This window comes from Gallinula chloropus (genome assembly GCF_964237585.1).
Source record: "Gallinula chloropus genome assembly, chromosome: 5".
NCBI classification, from domain to species: Eukaryota; Metazoa; Chordata; class Aves; order Gruiformes; family Rallidae; genus Gallinula; species Gallinula chloropus.
The window spans coordinates 75,680,313-75,701,989 of NC_140090.1; the positions used below are offsets into that span (position 1 = coordinate 75,680,313).

At 46.3% G+C, this 21,677-nt stretch overlaps 2 protein-coding genes across 2 annotated transcripts; both read right to left on the bottom strand.

The window, feature by feature from the left end:
- Window positions 1-2,767: 2,767 nt before the first annotated feature.
- On the bottom strand, window positions 2,768-13,170 carry SFXN4 (sideroflexin 4; the record flags this gene model as incomplete). The annotated part of the gene is made up of 14 exons (XM_084264893.1): window positions 2,768-3,156; window positions 4,345-4,459; window positions 5,282-5,367; window positions 5,863-5,978; window positions 7,544-7,634; window positions 8,867-8,935; window positions 9,054-9,119; window positions 9,200-9,250; window positions 9,545-9,570; window positions 10,115-10,169; window positions 10,270-10,296; window positions 11,225-11,299; window positions 12,991-13,056; window positions 13,132-13,170. The coding sequence occupies 14 exons, from the start codon at window positions 13,168-13,170 to the stop codon at window positions 3,079-3,081; spliced, it is 960 nt and encodes a 319-aa protein (XP_084121019.1). The 3' UTR covers window positions 2,768-3,078.
- A 1,691-nt stretch (window positions 13,171-14,861) lies between these two features.
- Window positions 14,862-19,896, bottom strand: PRDX3 (peroxiredoxin 3). The gene is made up of 7 exons (XM_084265350.1): window positions 19,839-19,896; window positions 19,687-19,762; window positions 19,353-19,494; window positions 18,474-18,609; window positions 16,630-16,733; window positions 15,484-15,649; window positions 14,862-15,050 (listed from the first exon to the last, which is right to left on the bottom strand). Exons 1-7 carry the CDS (start codon window positions 19,872-19,874, stop codon window positions 14,997-14,999), a joined length of 714 nt encoding a protein of 237 aa, XP_084121476.1. The 5' UTR covers window positions 19,875-19,896; the 3' UTR covers window positions 14,862-14,996.
- Between the last annotated feature and the right edge of the window lie 1,781 nt (window positions 19,897-21,677).

A 21,677-nucleotide genomic window follows, 5' to 3' on the forward strand; every position in this document is an offset into this window, starting at 1 on the left:
TTAACACAGGAGCAGGTGCTGAAAGCAGGACCCAGACCTGCCTTGGGCAGTTACAAAGGTTTTCCTGTAGATGCTGACTCTACTCCAACTCCTCCTCACACGATGCTTTTCAGCATGTCCCAGTCTTGTTCCCCTCACTTACCTCATCCCTCTGGATTACCAGGCATCTGGTCCTGGCACTCCTAGCCTTAGAACAACTTTATTTCAAGACCACAGATGCCAGGGCCCTTTTAGCAAAGTGTTTGCCCTGCCCTGCTTTGGGAAGTGGCTGGCAATTTAAATGGCAGCTGCCTGTCACTGAATCATAGAAGTTTTCTTCTGGGAAATTCTGGCTAGAGCGATGGAAACATTTCTGCAAAGGGGGGTGAGAGGTATTTAATAACCCCAAGGGGGCTGTGTTTAATATGGCAAATTTCCACTCAAGTATTCAGTAAGAGGCTGGTAGAGTTTGATAATGGGCAGCTGTAATAACAGACACTATTACCAGGCTTATTCCATAAGCCTTACTCAGAGTTGTAATGACATCAATTTGCTTAAAACATCCGAGTGTGGTGCCAGAGAATTTATAGCTTGTCTAGTTACCATGGTGATTCAAAGTTCATGAAGGTGTTACCTTCAATTTGCTGGCTTTGCTGTACTGTTGGGTGGGGGCTTCGTGCCTTGCTCCCACCGTGCTCCACGTAACTGGCATTTACTTTAGTCCAGTTGGGAGAGGGAGTGGGGGTGCTGTGGGTCTCTGTTGTAGTGCCAATTAACGTCTACTGAGAGTGGAATTAGAGCCCATCTGGGTTTGCTTTTGGCACGTTACTGAAATAGGATTTAGAGATTTGAACTGTAGCTCTCAGAGAACTGAACTGCAGGGTGTTAGCTCACCATCAGCACTGCGGAGATGGAGGGAGACAAAGACTTCATTGAGAGAGGCAGGCTGAGGCTGCAAGCCCTTTCCACCAAACACTGGGCTATCTCAGGGCAAGGTGCCTTCTCCCTAGGGTCCTCCCAGCTCAGGAGAGCTGAACCCCAGGTGATCTTTCCTCCTTGTGTCTCCTTTTGGCTGCTGCTGGTGGAGATGTTTGGTCAGGCAGACCTGTGGTCTGACACAGTACCACTGCTTTGATGATGTTGACCCTGATGGGATTTTAACATGCACTTACAAACCTGACCCACAAAGGCAAGGCTGAGTGATTCCTGCTGAGTGCAGTAGGTGTAAATGATCCTTTACCATTAAAAATTCACTACAGGCCTCAGTTTAAACATGTGCAGACAGTATCCACACTGTCTTCCTGAAAGAACTTGTCCTCCCATCACAGTACAGGTCCTTAGGAAGGGCTGTTACTCCAGTTCTTTTTCCATCTCTGACCCTTCCCAGCAGTCAGTTGTTTGAGGAAGGCTCCAAAAAGGCAGAAATCACACAAGAAGTGAAACTCATCCCCCTACTTCCTGCTTTTGTCCTGTGCCAACAGCACAGCTGAGCTGTTTTCCCACTGTTTTTCCCTTACTTTGCTCTATGCTGCTGTCTTCCTGCTGGGATGGAGCAGAGTGGGACCCCCACGGGTTCCCTCACACCCTGAAAGGAAATGTAATCCTCCAGTCATCGGAGAGCAGGGACCTGGGAGTTGAGCCTTGAGGAACTTAAATGATGGCAGTTGTACTGGTACAATTACTTCTGAGCCAGTGGTTCTATTATTTAGTGCATGTTTACCCTTGTCACAGCACCTCACATACCCCCTTCAGTGACATTAGAGCCATGGCTCCTGTGACTGCCTACGGTTATCACAACCACAGGCTCTCCTACCATGGTTGTGGAGCCTCTTTCTATCTTGCTCCCCCAGGAGAAGGTCTAGTCTTCATTTTCTGGCAGGTCAGCAAAGCATTTGGAAGCAGCTGTATTAGGCCCCACCAAAGATCTATCTGGCCAAACACCACACCCCCATGGCCACCAAAGTGCAGGCAGGAGAGTGAGAGCAAGAAAATGAACTACCTTCTCCTTTCATGCTCCAGGAGTGGGGAGCTTCTGACCTTTTTTGCTGGTGTCGTCTCCACGACTTTGGAATCCTTCAGTGGATTCCCTTTGATGGAAGTGACCGTTCTCCTCTTAGATTTATCTCAGTTTTTAGTATCTGTAATGCCCTTTGGTAAGAACCTCCAAGTTCAACTGCATGTTGAGGTGTCTGCCACTACCCCAAATTCCACTCCTCGTGCTCAGAGCCCGGCTGTGAAGCTGGGCTGTCCCCTCTGCTGAGCCTGTTACTTTTCACTTCTCCATTTGTGATTTGACCTATGTTTATATCTCTCTCTGGAACTCTTCTCAGACAGTCCTGGTCCCTCGAATAATTTCAGGTGATTGGCAAAATTTATCACTGTGCTGATCACCTGGCTAACCCTCATGCCACATCTCCTAGGACAGCTTTTTTGGTTGGATAAACACCATCAACATGCAAATGTGGGGGTTCCTCCTCATCCACCACAAGGTCAGAAAGCCACAGGACTTCCCAGTGGCTTCAGCATAAAAAACAGCTTCTAAAGCTCAAGGGACCTCAAGCCTCACAACTCTTCCAAGAATGTTGAGAAAGCCAGGAGACGCTTTGTAGCCAAGTTTGATGCTCATTTCCCAACCATTTCTTACCTAAATTTAACTAACATTATATCATCATCAGAGTAACAGTAAGTATTCTGAGAAGAACCAGCTTGACTTCACCCAAAGGACTGATCTTAATTCCTTTACTGCATTCCTGGAAAGCAGCACATCAAAAGCTGCAGCAACACCAGCAGCAGAACAAGCTTATGTATTCAACAGTCTTTTAATTAAGAAACCAGCTGCAGGAGGAAACATACAGAACAGGCTTGTGACAAACACTGCCTTACAGTGCTTTCTGGTACAAATCCAGCATCAAGTTCTGTGCTTGTACCTGCCTGGGGCTCCCAAAATCATTTCACAATGTCAGCCTCTTTCTAGACTGCACCGAATCTGGTACATGTGGCACCATAAATTCATGATCAGTCACATGTGCTGAAGGAATTTGTCAATGCATTCAGAACTTACTTCAATCAGAGCACATGTTTGTATACCAGAACCCATCCCTAAATCCCCCTGTTGTAGAATAACTCCGTTTCTTCTGTAGAAGAGACAATTTCAGGTTCAAGGTCCTCTCGTTTTATCTGCAATGTAGAGGAAAAGGGAATCAACACCAGCACGTCCCAGTAAGTGTATGTTAAAGTCCTCTTTATTGCATTAACTCTGCAGAAATTGCAATGCTGTATTCCAAAGCAAGACTGTACAGGATTTGGGGTTCTTAGGGGGGGTTGGTTTTGTTTGGGGTGGTTTATTTTGTTGTTGCTTATCTGACATTTTCTACACGTGCACACATAAAGGGAGAAGTATGTTTTGTTTAAAATTCAAGGTACTCCTGAGAGCTGAGGATTAGTAATGTTCTCTCCTTTCTCTACAGAATCGAAGAATTTTAGGTTGGAAAAGACCTTTAAGATCACTGAGTCCAACTGTAAATATATTGGGGCGACTCACCCAAGAAAACTTCTGCTGTGGGCTGAGTGATTGGGGACCTCAAAAGGAACCAACCAGCCATACTCTCAGCACATTATTTCTCACAAGTCCCCTCATTTATGTTCTGTTTACCCTTGTTGTCATAAGAGATTAAGAAATAAATTATAAAAAAAAAAAAAACAAAAAAGAGATTATGATGCCAAAAAGTTCAGTCAAACAATAAAAACCACTGCAAATCGCTGTGGTTCTTCTGAGGATACTCATACAGTGCTGAAAAGGGGGAGGAAATACATGCAGAAAGGAACCCCAGGCTCCTCTCTCGCTTGGCCAAAGCCATGCTCAAGCCCTACATCCTCCCTTTAAAACCTGCCAGGGAAGCAGATCACACCTCACAGTATGGCAGGGTGAGGAGATGCTGCACATGAGTTGCTTTACCTCTCTGATGGAATTCATGCTGACTTTGCATGGAGGACAAAAAATCTCATCTACATCCTTCCTTTTCCCCAGCAGGGCTGAAAACAGCACTGAAGAGCCTTGGCTTTAATCTTTTAAGACAGCTCCCCTGACCTTGCTCTCTTCAGACTGTTGTGAAAATCTGATACATCTACACTGAAAAGGGTAAATATAAATAACACACAATGCAGTTTAGACCTAGAAAGTCCTGTAAGCCTCTGCCTCACACCTGGGCCTTCACAAGCAGCCTCTCCCCTGCCCCATTTTAGATCCACAACCACATTAATCCTATAGGGTTTTTTTCTGTGTGGCCTTAAGACTGCTATCCATAGTTACAGAATGACTATTTAATGTAACAATAACCCCAAATCAATTCCTAATAAAGGACTTACCTGCCCACACTGTGGGAACATGCTAAATGAAACTGGTAGCATCCCTCCTAGTACTGATGTAATCAAAAGCATTCTTATTGAAGCCAAAACACGTGGAGTTTTTGCAACTTTTGCTCTGTTCAAGACATTGGAAAAATAAGTATGTTAGTTGGGGCCCAAAAAATAATCTGACAGTGAGACAAGGAGCATTAGCTGCTGTTGTAGTGATTGGAACTGCACTGAAGTTAATAGTAGCCTAAGCTTATGAATTCTAAAGTTGTTCCCTTGCTTTACTTCCTATATTCTTTCTCCTACCTTCCTGTCCTTTCCCTTTGTTTTGTTTCCCAAGCCCAGATGGTCAATACAAGATTAAGAAAATCAGCAGCAGGATGAAAATGACCATAGAAAAGAAGGTGCATTAGTGCTTCAAAGTGTCTCAATTCATTGACTAAGATTTTTCTGGTATTACCCTCTCCCCTTTCAGCTTCAGTCCCTCCTGGCAGTCCTACTTTGTCCTGTGCAAAACCTTACTCAATATATATTTAAAGTTTTATCTTACATCTGTATTTAAGTCTTCTGGTAACAGGAGTCCTGTAAGCTACAAAGGGGGGTAAGGAATTGCTGTAGGTAATACTAAGTTATATGACACAGATGGTCCCTACCTGTATTATTTACATGACAGATAAAACAGCCTGTAAGGACAGCACAAACCTGTTTCCTGCATGGGAGCAGGGAGGAAACCCTGACAGTTTTACACAGCCTCCTGCAAACCCCTCAGATAACCAGATTCACTTATCTAAATGAATCACAGCAGCTGGAGAGAAACTTCCCAGATAATCCCTTCTACCAAGGTAATACCACAAACCCAATAAAAGCCTGTCAAGTGGCCACAGCCAGACTAAAACCCAGAATACACACTGACCAGCCCCCCACCCAGCCCTTTTCCAGCACCTCCTACCTTTCCACATATTGCATCAGCACAGCTGGCAGGAAGAATGTTGTCCCAAACAAGACTGCTCTTGACAATGCTGTTTCTTTAACAGCCTCCAGGGAAAGAGAAAAGGAAACATTAATACAGCATTCTGTGCAGCTTCAAACCCCACATGCTTCTACAAGCACCTGTTTGCCTAATAGTCTGGGGTCTCAGGCAATGGCAAATTAGCAATAAAAACATTTGCTTTCTTAAATTGAAACTGAACTTCCACAAGCAGCAAATATTCCACTTGGGACTAAGAAATTCCTTTAAAAGGCTGAGACACCAGTGATGCCCTACTGAGTTTTCCATTTTGCCTAGAGTTGAGTTTTTAAGCTGTGCTGAACTTCCTCTAAACAGTTGTAATGCCTGGGCATCCTGACTCTGCCACATCCAATCTGAAACTCTCTCAGGCTGCCCACAAATCCTTACCTGCCTGTTTCTTCCTCTCTGGACAGCAGCATCCTCATTTCAATATATCCAACTCTATCTACTCTCAGCCTCATGTTCAGCTCTTAGCAGGGAATGAAAGGCAAATCAAGAGAGGCCTCCAGCCCCTCACCTACCTTCTCACCAGCCTTCTGTGACACTCCTACAACCTTGCCATTCCTGTCCATCACCCTGATCCCATGCTCAAATTCTGGGCCTCTCACCACTGCTGCAGTAAATGCAGTCATCAAACCTGCAGAGTTAAAGAGGATTTTGCTTTGAAAGAGCCAAAAGGACCATCTCAATAGTAACATTCAGAATTCTGCACATTTTCAGTCCCAACAGTTCACAAGTGAACAACCTGACAGGTTAAGAAGGCAGTGCCCTGTAAAAATCTACATGAGATCTTATTTTTTGTTTCAGAAGCTGGAGCAAGATTGTAAGGACTCTGTCCCAAAAGGTGCTTTATTGTTATGTACTCAGATCTTTCACTCATTGACATCCAGCTCAAATCAAAACCGCTTTGCTCTGAAGAGAAAGGGGAGGGATCTGTGATGTGGATAGGTTTTGTATTGGTCAGAGCAAAATCCAGCACAGAAGGAAAGCTGCTGAAGGGAACAGCCTTGATTTCAAAGGGAGGGTGCCAGGGGAGTGATGGCTCTAATATGTTCCACTGTGGCACTTGTGTGCCCAGCTGGGTGTCTGTCACAAGGGGCAGCGCTTCAGCTGCACCTGAGATGAGAATGTTTCAGCCTTCTCCAGAGCCAGGTTTACAAGGTACCTGAAAACATCCACCCCACAGCCAGCCACTGAAAACACAAGCCTAAACCACTGGCACTTCTACAGGTTGTATCAACAGGACTTAGTAATCTACCTGGATTTCTCCTTTGTCTTTTCTAAGCCAAGGTTTTGGCATAACAGGGCACAGTCTGGCAAACCAACCTTGCCTGAAATAATAGATATCTCTTTCTCTTAGTTTTTGGCAGGGCTGTTCAATAGACAGCAGTGTAACAGAGGCCCTTTTCATGCTGGACAAGTATTAATCAATTACACCCAGGCTTCTCTATACCTTTAAGAAAATGGAAGCACATTTTAACACCTGCTCCAAGGGAAACAAGTCAGAAAGCTCTAATGCAGATCCTTGGAAGATCTGGGTAACCATCTCACAGAACTTGGAACTGAGGAGATGGCATTAATTTTACCAGTTTCCCCCTAGGAAAGGCCAAAAATTTCTTCAGCAGAATTAGAAAACCAGTTAAAGACACCAAATAGTTAAACTTGTCCTGGTGCAAGCAGAGCTGCTCCAGTAATGAACTGAGTCCCACTACCTTGCAAGATCAAAAATACGCTGTTGCAACAACTCCTGACTTTCTACACTGCCAGCAGTAGGCAGCAGCAGCCCCAGCCTGAGTGAGGAACTGTGTCAGTGCACACACAGACCTATGTCGCACTCTGGTGTCACATTTGTGCCACACCAGGTCACCTCAGTTCCCAGTCCTACCACCCTCCTCATCTGTCCTGGCAGTCCAGATGGTTTCAGGTATTTTATACAAGCCAAAGGAAAATGCCAATGCATCCCTGGTTATCTTTGGAGAAGTGGTTGTGCGTCTTGCATACAAAGGTCTGAGGTAAACCCCATCAAGCATCAAACAGAGGTCAGTCTCACATGGAAAGGGCAGTACCCAGCAAAGGCAGCTAGAGGAGGTGGCTAGGAAAGTCAGACCACATCTGTGCAAGGGCAAGACAACTCTGCAGTCAGATGGGATCAGCAAATGACCCTCAGGCCAGCTGCACACCGTACAGTTTCCTTCTACTCACCAAGAAGAGGAGCAGGTAGAACTTTTCTGGTGATGAATTCCGCTAACGAGCTCTTCGATGTGTATCGGTTCATGAAGACAAGAGGAAGAGCCTAAGGCATTGGGAGGAAACAGACACCTTTTATTAACAAACCTCAAGCATTTCAGTATGTGCAACAGTTTAGGAAAATAAATCTGTGATTTAGTACTTTGCTAACATCTATAAAAATTAAAACAAGGGCTTGTTTTAACATTCCGACAAAATACATATGCTATCTAGCTACTGAGAGTATTTGTCATCACTCTTTTGGATATGAATACAACATTATGATTAAAAAAAGCATTAAATGCTATTACTTACAGGACAACAGCAGTATGAATACAAAGACAGAAAAAGGAAAACAATTCCCTCTGACTAATATTCCCTGAACATCTGCCCAGCTGCCCTGTGACACATACTGCCCTTCCCCAGACAGGACACCTGATGTCCCTGATTCCCTGCAGTTTCTATACTCCTGTAACACACTTCCAGGGAGTTTCATTTCAGAACCAACAGCCAGGACAGCAGTGAGTGCTCAGTCTCCCTGGGAGGGCAACGGACTCCCACATTCACCCACGGGCACAGCTGTCTCCCAAGACCTCTGTAAGGTCCCAAGCACTGCTCGCCCAGTGCTTTGGCCAACAGGACAGAGGGGACATCTAACAAAAGCAGGGACAGCCATAACTTTGTGCCAGAAGGCCAATAAAAATCACTGCTTCGTGTGGAGAGTGAGGAAATGCACTTGTGATGAGTGTCATGAGGATACCAGAGCTCATCCTGAGGTAGCATGTTCTGGAAACCACAAATTCCTATTCCAGCACAGAGCTAGCTAGGTGGCCCACAGCTACCTAGCCCTCCTGGAAGGCTAATTACCCTGCATTCAGTGCAGTACTTTCATGGCTGTGCTGCTTCTGGGACCTGGGCTAACTCTATCCAGTACAGATGTCTGCAGATGTCACCACTTTTTTAGAGCTAGACAAGCCTCTGCCATGGCACATCATCAAAAAATGAACCACAGTACCCAGTGAGTTGCACTGTGTTTGTAAACCTGCGTCATTTTCTGTCATCACCCATTTTCTAAGCTTGCAGAATAATAAAGGATGGAAGAGGAAGCATCAGAGGAAGCCAAGCAAGGCACCAGCTGACAGATGATGGGGGAAAGTTCTTATTCTCAACAGTTCTGGGGGAAGACATCAGAGCAGAGCATTAAAGCACAGTCCTAAGAAAAATCTGCCAGTGTGATTATCTCAGTGCCTACTTCTCAGTAGAGCCTATCAGGAAAGCAATCATTGAGCAAATACATACACCAATACATGCTGCATAGGTAATGGCTCCCAAGCTGTAGAAGATCTGCTTATCTTGCAGTAAGTACTCCTAAGAAGGACAGAAGAAAATACCACATTAAGTCCATTTGCAGCACCCTTGTAAATCTTGTTCAAAATGGTCATGTACAATTCAGATGATTTAAAAAATGTAAGAAACCAGCACATACTTCAGCCTTTGTGGTGCCATTTCCATTTACCAGGGTGAATCCTGTGGTATAGGTGTGGAACACGAACTGTGGAGAGGTTATAAGCACAAGTTAATTTGGGACTGAGACTAGAAGACTTGTAAATGTAGAAAGAAAGAAGCAATTACCTGGTAAAAAAAAGTTTGCTTTGCGTGGAACTGCAGTGATGAAAGAATAACCTAAAAGGAAAACCCACAAGAAAATCAGGTTTGCTGAACCTAGGAAGTTTTGGTGAGAAGTGGGTGGCTGGAGCACAGAGGTAGCTGCTGTGTTACTGTCTGCAGCAGCCTGAAAGGCTCCACAGAGCACCTGTGTTTATTCCAGGCTAACTCACTTTCTTGCCACAGGTGTGGCACACTCCACTTTCTATCCAATATAAAACACAGAGACACAGTGGTTAGCAACAGAGACACAGCGGTTAGCAAGTGGTAAGGAAGCCCCATGGTGCACTAGGATCGTTCATGGTTACTCACCAATGGAAGAGATATGGGCAGGAAGGCTAAAAAGAAAGAAAACTTCATTTCAGTAAAAATAACCACTGAGTCTAGATTTTGAGCAGAAAATTCCCCTAACTCCACCCCCCCCTCTAGTTTCAGCTCTGAGTAAAACACTAACTCACCAAACCCCCACTATCACAATGGACTTCAATTCTAATCTTTGTCTCATTCCTCATTAAAGAAGCCAGAACATCCAGTCACAGCTCACAGCTAAAAGAAACCCTTGTGAACTCAACGTGGCTGCTCAGAAACTGCTTCTCCTCAGTCAGTTAAAAAAAAGGATAGGTGGCAAACAAAGGCTGCCCCAGCTGTGAGTGGATATACAAGGTTATCAGTAAATAGCCCAAGTACCTTAGAGAACCTAAGACAACCATAAGGATAAATAAATCCTCAACAGATGTGACAATGTAACTAGAGAAGTAACAGTCTACTTGTTTTTCTGTAGGGAGAAGAGTATTGATATAGTATCACAGTGGCTATTTACTATGAGCTATTCCCCTTTGATGCTTCAGTCACAGATGCAAAACTCCTCTTAAGGGAACTCACCTGGGGGTCGAAACAGAACAGGAATTATCTTGTCTGTATCTGGGTGTACACTGGACTTAACAGCAAACAAGAAAAAAACTCAAATTAGACCACTTTTGCCATACTGGGATAAGGAAGGAAAAAAATAAAGAATTGTAAATATTTTGGAAACTCACCAGGCTTACCAGGAAGGCTTGCTTTGTCTAAACAATTTGAGAATTAGGTTAGTAATAGAGTTTCAGAAGAGACTGGGTAAAATCTTCTTTCCAAATTTATTATATCTCTTTTTGTTTTCCCCCCAATAACTTACTTTTATACTGAATGTCATATATGTATACACCCCTTTAATTGTTTTTCACTAAAACTTCTCTCCATACACTCCTTGTTGAATGTAACTTACATCCCACCTGCTGTGTAACAGCACTGAAGTACACGTTATGGAGGAACAGAAAGTTAATTTTAAAAAGCTAAGCTAGTAGGTATTTAAAACCAGAAAACAATTCTGAAATGGAGCTAAAAAGCCTAAACACTTAAATAAAGACTGCAGCTTTTCTGGATTCACAGAAGTTTTTATTTCTCCTTTCAGAGTTTGACACACAAGATACTGAATGCCCTGTGGGAAGAGTCAAGCCCACAGTGAATCACGACTCCTCCAAAGGAAGCAGGCACTCAGCACTGTTTTCCAGCAATTCCATGAGCAGGTTTCCCACCCAAGCATTGCTACTGCTCATTTTGAGAGAGGTGAAACCAAACCAATCTGCCCTCTGTATGATGGTGCAACCCAAAAGGAGCTCAGAAAGCATGCTGCATGTTTATCACCTCCCCATATCATGCCAACTGAGCACAGACAGCCTTAAAGCAGTGATTCCTAGAGTCATCTGAGGGCATCTCTTAAACTCAGTGATACGATACACAACTGAACATCCTGAAGAATGCTGATACTGCAACTGGGCATCAGTGAGCATCCAAAGAACTTCCTACTGGATTCACAGACTAGAAAAATCTCTGTAGCAGTGAGTTTTCTTGTCCTATCCCTTGGAGCTGAGTCTCAGCATTCCATCTGCTAGATCTCATACTAATACCATAAAAAAGGAGACACCTGTGTTTTCCATAAACAGCCCTCCAACATACCTGATCATTCTGCAGGGGCTCACTTGGCGTCTTGACAGCGTTTTCTAGTAATAACTTGGCTCTTCTTATTTCATCCTGTATTTGAAAGAAAAACAAATGAATCAGGAGAAAAGTAACTAAGATTTCAATATTCTACAGTTACAAGGCACATTAAATACAAACCTAGAGTGTCAAGCTAACACTCTTGTCCTTCACCAAAGCAGCTAAAGCAAGAACATACTTTGACACACAACTAATTCACAGTCATAAAACTGTATATATTATTTTGCCCCCCTTTAAGTATCAGTCCTTCGACTCACCACACAAATGCACCTGAACTTCAAGCGTATGAAAAACCTCACTGCAATCAAGAGCATTATTCTTGTCAGAAAGTTTTCCATGTGTGCTGTTAAATTCAAAGATCTGCCACCAAAGGGACCATCTGATATCCCCACAGGCACCTAGATGACTCTATTAAAATTCAATTCCAAACCAGGCTTTTACAATTACCAGAAATGAGTCACAACATCACTAGATGTTGGTGCATGTTCACAAATACACGATCCAGTTTTGGACTGTATGCTCTTCCTTGTAACTTGGCTTAAGCTTTTCACTACAGAAAACAGATACACTCAGAGAGAACAAAACTGTAACCACACACAGTTACCCACAGTCCATATGAAAAGCTGCCTCTCTTAAGAGAATTTAGGAGATTATTTGACTTTTCTTCAACAGGCACATCTCTACTTGCAACAGCATTTTCTAATTCAAGGAGGTGTGAATTAACCCCAGATCTCCAAATCCCTGAATGTACTATATGATTTCCTGTTGGTGTTTACATATATATAGTGCACTTTTACTAAATTATATTATTTGCACACATAAAGGAGCTTTCCCTTTAAAAAAAACCAATTGAATAACAAAAATTCCTTTGACCTAAGGATCAGCCAGCCAACTCTCACACAACGTGCTCTGCATTTTCCTCTGTCCCCCAGACAAAACTTTACAGAAGTGGATTGACAGAAAAACACATCTTGGACAGGTGTCTGCTGTCAGGACAGCTCCTGCAATTTAGAAGCTGGACTTTATGGCTAGTAATGTGTTCAGAGGCACACTTTAGATAATGATTGTTAAAACTGTAATGATCAGCTATCTGGTATAAGCAGACCCTACAAACCAGGTGTGTTCCCCTTTGGGGAGGGTTCCTTTCTGTATAGCCACTCGGAGGAGAATCAAAGAACATCGTGACCTTCAGATTAAGCTGCATGACAAGGATGGGCATGTGGATTAGCCAGCAGAGATTTTGGGTGCCAATCTGCCTCCTCCAAAGCTGTGACAGCTGGCCGTCCTGACCCCTCCAGCAGCAGACGCATTTAAGAACTGCGTGTGGAGCCACTCACTCCACCTCTCTTGTCTTTGTGTGGGGGTGTCCTGATCCTTCATTAGACTAATTCAGCTGTTGGCACTGCGGACGTGGTCTGAACAGGTCTGGTGAAATGGCCCTGCCCAGAAATACCTCGGTGTTTAGAAATGCACACGCGTTTAGACGTGGGTCTGTTCTGTGCTTCAGGAAGCCATACACCGGTGTACACCCCGGCAAAGACAACGCTCCTAAAGCCAGCCTTCCGACCACCGGCCACGCTGGGAGCGGGACCGAAGGGGCCGGCTCATGGGGGCGATGTCCCGGCGCCAAGGGCCGGGGGACGAGTCCCCTTCCGCGGCCCGGCCCTCCCACCCCCCCACCGCCCCCGGCTTTGGACCGACCGGGCCCGAGCCGCGGTACTCACGGAGGATTTCACGAGCAGCAGAGGGTCCAAGACGTCCACCCAGAGACGAAACCTCTGGAAAAAAGACTGCCGGTATACGAGGGGTTATTTGTGAAGCAGCCCGCCCGAGCCGCGCTCCCCCCACCCCCCCACGGCCCTGACCTGGCCCTCCGTCCTCCAGAACTGCAGGTTGGCGTCCATGGAGCCACGGCACCGGAAAACGCTGCCGGGGGACGGTCCGTTGGATGCACGGTCCGCCCGGGCGCGGTGCCGCCGAGCCGAGATCCCACCCGCTCGGCGGGAACTCCCGCGGGGCCGGCTCGCTGCCCGGGCCGCCTTCCCGCCCTGAGGCGCCGCGGTCGTGCCGCAGGAGAAGGAGAAGGGAGGCCGCGGGAGGCGGGTGTCGGCGGGGCGCGGAGGCAGCGGGAGGCCGCGGGCTGCAGGCCGGGAGCACCCCCAGGGCGGGCCACGGGGTGAGGGGAGCAGATCGTGGTTCGCAGAGCTCCGAGCGCCGTTCCCTCTGACCCCCGAGCGGCCCCGCGCTGCAAACCCAAGGAGCGGGACTGCCGGGAAACCCCCGCCCCCTGACCTCAGCCACTGAGGTAAGAGAAGGACACGGCCAGGTAAGAACCACAAGGCTGGAAAAGACCTTTAAGATCATCGAGTCCAACCGTTCCTGCCCTGTGCTAAACCAGATCCCTGAGCACCTCATCTCCCCTCTGTTAAACGATGAACAGGTCACTGCCCAGGGGCTTCACAGCCACCCCAGCATGTTACACTGTGTTACAGAGCTGCACAGGGGGGTAACATCACAAGTCATAGCTCCACGAGATGAGGTCTCTTGGACATTGCACAGATCCCAGGGGCTTTACGTGAAACACAGACTGAGAAGAGATTTGCAAGTACTGAAACCCAGAGCATTTTTAATTCCCGTTATAAAGCTCTCTGAGGAAACAGCAGCCACTGTGCCAAGGTGTTTCCCTCGTGCTCCTGTTCCTCTGAAGCCCTTTCTTCTGCTCAAAAGGGAAAATGAAAAACAAACCCATGCAGCATCGTGTTGCCTTACTCTCCCCCCAGCAACACACCCACCCTGTACTGTGTACTCACCCGTGTGCAGACCCTGGCAGCTCTTAGCTGTGTGTGAACAAAGGTATACAAGGTCTCCTACTCCAGTGAAACTTACCCAACTTGCCCAAAATAGATAAATGGGTATATTTGGGTGGGGGAGCAAAAGAAAAGCAACACACCTGCTGCTAGTGAACGTTAAGATTTATTAGCATAGCTAGATAACCCTGCATTCTTTTCAAGCAGTACAACGTTTCACATTCAGGTTTTTCCTGGAGACTGATTCAGGCACAGAGCAGCAATGCTTTAAATGAGGGAAGACTGTCATTAAGCTCCAGAAAGGACACGATTTGGGGTCAAGGTTTTACCACCTGGCAAGGAGAATTAAAGTTCTTCATGCTTGTTATTGCTCCTGTGTAGCCACGCTGCATCTTTGACTATACGGAGGATTAAAATGGCACATTTACATTCAGAGTTTAGTGCATTTACACATGAAACCAAGTATTATTTTATTTTACTTGTTACATTCATTTCCTCCTGTGCAAAATTCATTAAAACCAAACCATGTGTCAAAATTCTGTTTTCTGTGTCATCACCCTTGTTTCAAACTCTTGTTACAGAATTTTTCATGTCAGGGAACACGTGCTGGTCCAAAACTAATCAAGGAAAGAGAAAAAACCCAGCAAAATACAACTGTATTTTGTGTACTTGTCATATTCAGGAAGAAGGCAAGGGGGGCACAGCAATTCATGAAGCAAGTTGCAAAAGAGAGGGGAAAACACACCTTAGTTTTTACTCTCTTAAAAAAAAAGACAGGGGAGCCAGCAAATATTTCAACATTTAATTTCTTTTTAAGCATCATAAAAGAGAACTTTGATTTTTATTATTTTTTATAATCACAGCTGCAGTCTTAATGTTTTCAGTGTGCTGTAACTAAGAGTTTTGTCCACATATTTGAATGTTTATGTATGCACTTTCTCAAAATACTCTTTAGAAGCTTCTGGGCTTGGTTTGATCTGTCAAGAAAAGAAAATTTAGTTATTATATGCTGTGACTGATAAAAAAAAATACAGATTTGACATTTTATCAAAGGAAAACTCATGTGCACTTTATAAAAACAATAGGTTGCTTCTGGACTCAGTTGAAAGATGAAGGCCTAAATGATGTACAAGCTCCTAACTGCAAATTTTAAGTATATAACACATTTTTCCTACTAAATATCAAGCAGGTCCTTACAGAAGTATAAAAAAAATAAAATCTAAAGACAACTGGTGGAGAATGTGGGTCAAATTGAGAATTTTCAATATACTGACCACTAAAAGCCTCAAATTTGCACAACAGGCAGAGATTCAGTCAAGCGCCTCACGTTACAGTGGTTCTCACCCCTTCAGCCAAGCAAAACCATGCCAGTGTCTATATTTAGACAAGTGGTATTTAGCAGTCACTTACTGTAGGGGAGTCTGGAGTCCAGTTTGCTGGGCAAACCTCTCCATGTGTCTCCACGTACTGGAATGCTTTCACCAAGCGCAGGGTTTCCTCCACGCTACGACCGACGGGGAGATCGTTGATACTCAGGTGCTTGATGATCCCATTCGGATCGATGATGAAGAGACCCCTGTGATGGAGCAAGAACGCAGGGAATGCAGAGCACGTTCCCAGAGCAAACACAAGGAACAGTTCATCCAGTTTCAGCAAGCCAGTTATTCTTAGAGGCGGATGTCAAGAGTTCAGAGTAGCAATACAGTGTGTGACACACTGTTAGTACAGCACTATGAAGTGACAAGGGATGCATAGAGACTGTTACATCAAGACAGATGTGCACAAAGGCACAACTTTCTAATTCCATCTGTATATCAAAGCTGATAGCTGGCATCTCATGTCATTTTGACATGAAAACCCAAAGGTATCAAGTGAAGAGCTGCTTATGCATTAAGCTCCTAAATGAAATCTGCACAAGCATTTGTGGGAATCAAAGTCCCAGCACTACCATATTAATTAATCTGTCAATAAACAAATGTCAGAAGTTCTTGATCCAAAGAGATCAGGAACCAAAGGTCTCCAGAAGACTCCTACCCAACCTGATGGATCTCAGGGACTGCTATTTGCTGTTTATAAGCATTCCCATGGTGGAAAAGGAAATGTCAGGTTTTTTCCACTCTGGATGATTATGGGATTGACTCTAGTGGCCTCTAGAACAAATGCTTTAGAAACTTCTCAAACAGAAGTTAAAGCAGTGTCTTTTCCCTTCAGAATAAAAACAATAAAGGGACAGACCTAAATTGTGAAAAAATATAAAACCTGTAAGATGTTTTTCTATCCTACTCTATTTTTCCACAGTGACTTGGAGTTCTTCCTCCCACAGACAGAACAGCTGGCTTTCCCCTGCGTGCATTCTCAGAAAGAACCACTGGCTTAGCAGCCATAGTGGCCACGTGCCCTTCTCCTAGGGGGAGCCCAGCAGAATTTTGCAGAAAAAGTGACATCTTGCAGTCAGCACTCTCGGCCCTTGTGCAGTTTCTCCTGCAGCAGGCCAGTATGGCTCACACTGGTTTAGACTGGGTTGTCATAACCAAGTTATCAGCCCCTGTACATTACCTTAGTGCTATGCCAGGTCCTTCTAGCAGCACACCATAGTCACGGGAGATCTGTTTCGTGAGGTCTGACAGAACTGGAATATTCATTTTGCCCAAGCCACCGCTCTAGAGAACAGAGTAAGATTATATTTCGTTATAAGACACTTTTTTTAAGGATTATCCTTCTTGAGTTGCTAGATTTGGTGCTCTTGACATGATTGTTTTGTTATGTGTCCTCACTTCCTCCATGAAAGGAACCACAGGGGTGAGGTTGTTGTGTGGTTGGTTTGGGTCAATTCTGCTACTTGTTTTTTTTTAAAGCAGCCAGGAACACTTGATCTCTTTGGAGCATGGCAACTTCTTTCACACTGGGCATTTTAGAACTGCTTATTTTGCTGGTAAAAGGCTACCTATGACAGCAGCCAGAAGTGTTCAGAGAGACTTCCCCTGTTCCACATTCAGGAGCTTTGAATACAATGATTTCTACTGCATATTACAGTGTTCAAAATTAAACAGGATTAAAATGGTGGGAAGGGAAAACAAACCTGCATAGTGTGGACAGAGAAACCGCAAGGTTTCTACTAACAGCCATGCTAGGTATGAAGGAATTCTGCTGCTTTCTCTGTTTAGTGCATGTATTTTTTTTTTCTTCCCCCAAATCAATTTAAAAACTATTTGGAGAGTCAACCAAGATTTCTTTTGGGTTTGCAACACACTGGAACTGCAAGAGAGATAAGCTCTCTACCCTTGAAACAAGCCCAGAGTTTGTTAGCTTTTCTATTCCTGGCATCTTCAGTGAATCATTGTGTAATCTCAGTCACTCAGACCCTAATCCTGTGAACGCTTCTCTCTAACAGAGTTCTCATATGCTGAGCTTTGAGCACAGATGTTGGAGAAACCGAAGCCTTTGCTTGTCTGGTTTCAGTTTGCACCACCACAGAATTCTTTCCACCTTCTTCAGGGCACTTTGCTAGGTGTGACTGGCATATGCTGCAGAGCTTTCACACAAAGCAGGGATGCTGCTCCACAATCACATTTTAGAGCTCTGAACAAAGCATGCAGATGACTCTACACAGGTTCAGCCAAGCCATATTAAACCTAATGAGCTCTCCTCCCTCCCCTGCAAGTTACAGCAGCACAGCTCTGCACCTGAGGGACTCACAAGGGTCTGCTAACAGGACAGCAGGCTGCTGTCCATACAACATACTGGTAATGACTGATGGCACGGGAGCTTCTGCACCTTCCTGTCACACATCTATTTCTCTACAACTAACCCAACCAGTGAGATGCTGCATATGATGAGAAACATGTACTTTCATATACACATGGAAGAGGCTCCTGTCCAGTAAATCCCATCTTCTCTATCTCTTTAGCCAAAGAAAGCTCAGGGCCTCTGTTTGTATTGCAGAACTGGAACCATTCCAGTGGCTCCATTACAAGTGCTCCAACAAGCTGCTTCCATTCTGCACACACTGTTAGGTATTGGTTAACCATAACAACTAAGCAGCTCCCATTAATTTTCTGAGAGGGTGCACACAAACCATCAGCTCTAACAGGCAGCTTAGGACAGTGACATCTACACTGAGTGTCTGCCTTTCAAGATAAACATGTAAGGATAGGATATAGCCTACAGGACTAGCAAGAGAACAAATGAAAGATTTAAAGAAAAACCCAAATTGTTGATGAAAGGATCAAGAAAATGAAGACTGAGGTCAGAATTATGTCATCAAGTGTAGAAGTTAATCCCTTGATGTATCACTATAGGCAGTCTGTTTATTGAAACAGGTGTTTGCACAGTTGTTTATTCAACTCTTCTCAGGAGCTGTTGTGAAAAGGAGACAAACCAACAAACTGCTCGATTCATACCTTTCGTGGTGTGTTTATCCAGGCCAGGTGACAAAAATGAGAATCCACAGAAACTGCCACCACGTCACAGTTCACATCCCGAAATTCATTTGCCTTGTTGCTGAAAGCCACAATTTCTGTCGGGCAGACAAAGGTGCTGGGTGGGAAGAAAGAACAGGCTGGAACGATTCTGCAATCTTTTCAGAGAATTTAGAATAGAAACTCTCACATCTGTTTCTAGGCACTAAAGACAGCAGTGTGTTTTCTTTAGCCAGATGATTTTGACTATGCTTTCTCCTTAAGCTTCCTCTGCCAGTGTCAAGGCAACAGCCAGATTTCAACTCTTTAGTTCTAGACAGCTTTTTTGCAGAGTTGGAGAAACCATCTCCTCTACAGACAGAGCTTTTGGAAACTACAGCAGGTGAAATCCTCCCCCATGTGCCCACCTGCTCCAAGATGCTCTGAGCATCTGAAGCAATTCTTCTGGATAGATTCGACCCATTTATTTACCTTTGGCTCTGGAGCTGTCTAGCAGCAGCTCTGCTGGCCTGGCTGCTTAAAAGGAGAGAGTCTCCCATGCAGCACTGAACTGCAAGGCAATGCCCTCACCACTGGGATCCAACAGTAAGAGGAAGCACGCTTGCAAGGCCGTGTCTGCCTCCTGAAGCTCTCCCTGCAGCCAGGGGATGCTCTCCAGCCACCAGACCTATTGCTTTAGCGCACAGCGGGCATCTGCCCCCAGGGCTTATCAGTCGCGGCCTAGAAACAGACCCATCTGCCTTACACAACTAGCTCGGATAAGGCTAAACTAGCGGCCTCAGTCAGCAGAGGTCTGCAGCGCTGGTGATGACCTTCAGCAAGGCAGGAGGCGCATCTGAAAGGCGAGAAACCCGCACTCACAAGTCCAGGGGGTAGAAGAAGAGAACCAGGTATTTCCCCTTGAAGTCATCCAGGCTCAGCTCCTTGAACTCCCCGTTGACAACGGCCGTGCCTTTGAAGAACGGGGCGTGCTGTGTAACCGCCGGGGCAAACCGCGAGGAGCCTGCGGGAGTTGGGGAGGAGAACTGAGCTGCGGGCCGGGCCTCCGCCAGCCGAGCCCCGGGGCAGAGCCGCTGCCTCCTCCTGGGCGCAGCCGCAGAGGCGGCCGGAGCGGGAGGCCGCGGGAAGCGTTCCCGCCGCCCGGGGCTATGCGGGGGTGCGCGCGTTCGCCTTCGTTACCGCTGCCCGCGCTTACCGAGGCTGAACTGGCGGCGGGCGCAAGGCAGGGCGGGAGCCGTCAGCCTCCTCCCGGCGGCAGCGGCGGCGGGCACCTGCGGGGACACAGCGAGGGTTAGAGAGGCGCCAGGGTTGGGGCGCGGGGGAGGCCGGGGAGGGCCACTCACTCACCGCGGTCCGCAGGAGCCTTCCCAGCGCGGCAGCCATGTTGAGCGCGGCGGGCGGAGCGGAGCCCTGCGGGCGGGACGGGGCGGGGCGGGGCGAGGCGGCTCCGAGCCCGCCGGCACTCGTGAGGGGGCGATGAGAGGCGCGTTCCCTGGGTAGTGCCTGAGGGCTGCGGCTCGGCAGTTCCCGCCCTCCCTCGCCGTGCGGTGGCCGCGCTGAGGCGCGGAGTGTTTGCCGCGGGCTCCCGCCGGCGGGGCTGCCTCAGGGACCTGGGTTTGCGGCGCGGTACTACAGACAGTAACGGAGCAACCAGCGCGCCTTGTGCTCAGAAACCTCCCAGCTACGAGCTTCTCAAATGTAGCCGGCTGTACTGAACTCGGTCAGCTTTTAGTTGTTTAATCATAATTAAGCAATTACGGCATGATTGCCCTCAGCCGGCTGAGCTCCTCTCGGCTGTGAGCTGGTGCCAACCGAAGTCATTGCCCGGCTTCTCCCTCACCGCTCGCTGCCGCTAACGGGCTGCGCTGCATCAGGCAGAGTGTGTGTCTGCGGCGGCCTTCGCTGCCCGTGGAGGTTTGTCTGTCAGCAGCCCGGCCCACAGCAGGGAAACCACACTGGCCCAGCCGTGGAAGAGCGGTTGGGGTGTGCCGTAGCTCTGGGGGAGAGTCCTAAAAGCTGGTCGCAGGCCTCCTGTCTCCTGCCAGGTGAGAGCAGTGCAGGAAAGGTGCACTGGAAGCTTTGGAAGGGACCGCACCTGATACATACAAACCTCTTCCCCGCAAAGCTGGGTGCTTCAGAGAGTCAGCTGTTGAAGCCTGAGGCCCCGCAACTCAAGCTAAAAATGCTACTCTAGCAGTCAGCTGAGCAGTACAGGGGTTTCTCAGGCTACTTTTATTAAATACCTGATGGTGGCAGCAATAGAGATCACCTTTGCTGGGAAGTGCCAGCTTCCAGCCCTGTATCAGGCCATGTGCTTCGGAGCAGCACAACTGGCATGGGCTACCCAGAGGACTCAAAATCAAGCTTTCCAAAAGCCCATTTGTCTTTTCTTAGCTTCTTTTTCTGTATTTTTTTTTCTAAGTAGTCAAATAGAGTCAAACCTGGTTTCACTTCTGAGTTTTGATAATTTCTGGTTTTCTATTTGTATTTATTAATACCCACAGCCTTTTATAAAGGGGAGATCCCACCTTGTGAACTAGAGAGAAGTCTGACTCCACTGGCAGGATAAGCCCAGCCGTCACCATCTGGGGCCAAAGCCAAATGGATACTGCATCTATACTTCTGAACAAATCAGCATACTTATTGCTGGTACTGATCTGGCTGGCATGGTCTGTTCACCTCTGTAATAGTAAACTCTCTGAGCCTTCAGAAGAATGAGGTTGTGTGCAACTGCCTGATAGAGTTGGCCATTAGGTGATAATTAACTCTCTAAAATGCCCAGGAATTGTTTGGGACAGTGTTAGTGCTGTCCAAAAGCATGCTGAGACCTTTCTGAGCATTTAACATCATCACCACTTTCATTTGCTGGTATGTTTCTGTGGTGCTCTTGAATTTATTCATCTAGACGTACCCAGTGACAGCTGCAAATGTGGCTCTGATAATCATCTTGAAAACTCTAGGTCCCAGGAGAGCTGCCACAATATTGTTATATACTGGTATATGCACACAGATACTGGGTGGCTGGCTGGGCTTGTGATGAAGACGGAGGTGCCCAAAAGGAGATGATGAAAGCCAGAGGTGTCCTGCACATGGGTGCAGAGGCAAACTCTTCCTATAGCCATGGTGAGATGAGGGGGAAGAAAACATGGACACTAAAGGATACAGACACCTCAGTATGGGGTCCAC

Excerpts from the sequence above, each read along its gene's own strand:
- PRDX3 (XM_084265350.1), bottom strand. The coding sequence starts at position 19,874 with ATGGCTGCCGCGCTGGGAAGGCTCCTGCGGACCGCG. Across the intron at positions 18,610-19,352 it reads TTCTTCTACCCCCTGGACTT|CACCTTTGTCTGCCCGACAG; the intron begins GTGAGTGCGGGT and ends CTTCCCACCCAG. Across the intron at positions 15,051-15,483 it reads GGACTCCAGACTCCCCTACA|ATCAAACCAAGCCCAGAAGC; the intron begins GTAAGTGACTGC and ends TTTTCTTGACAG.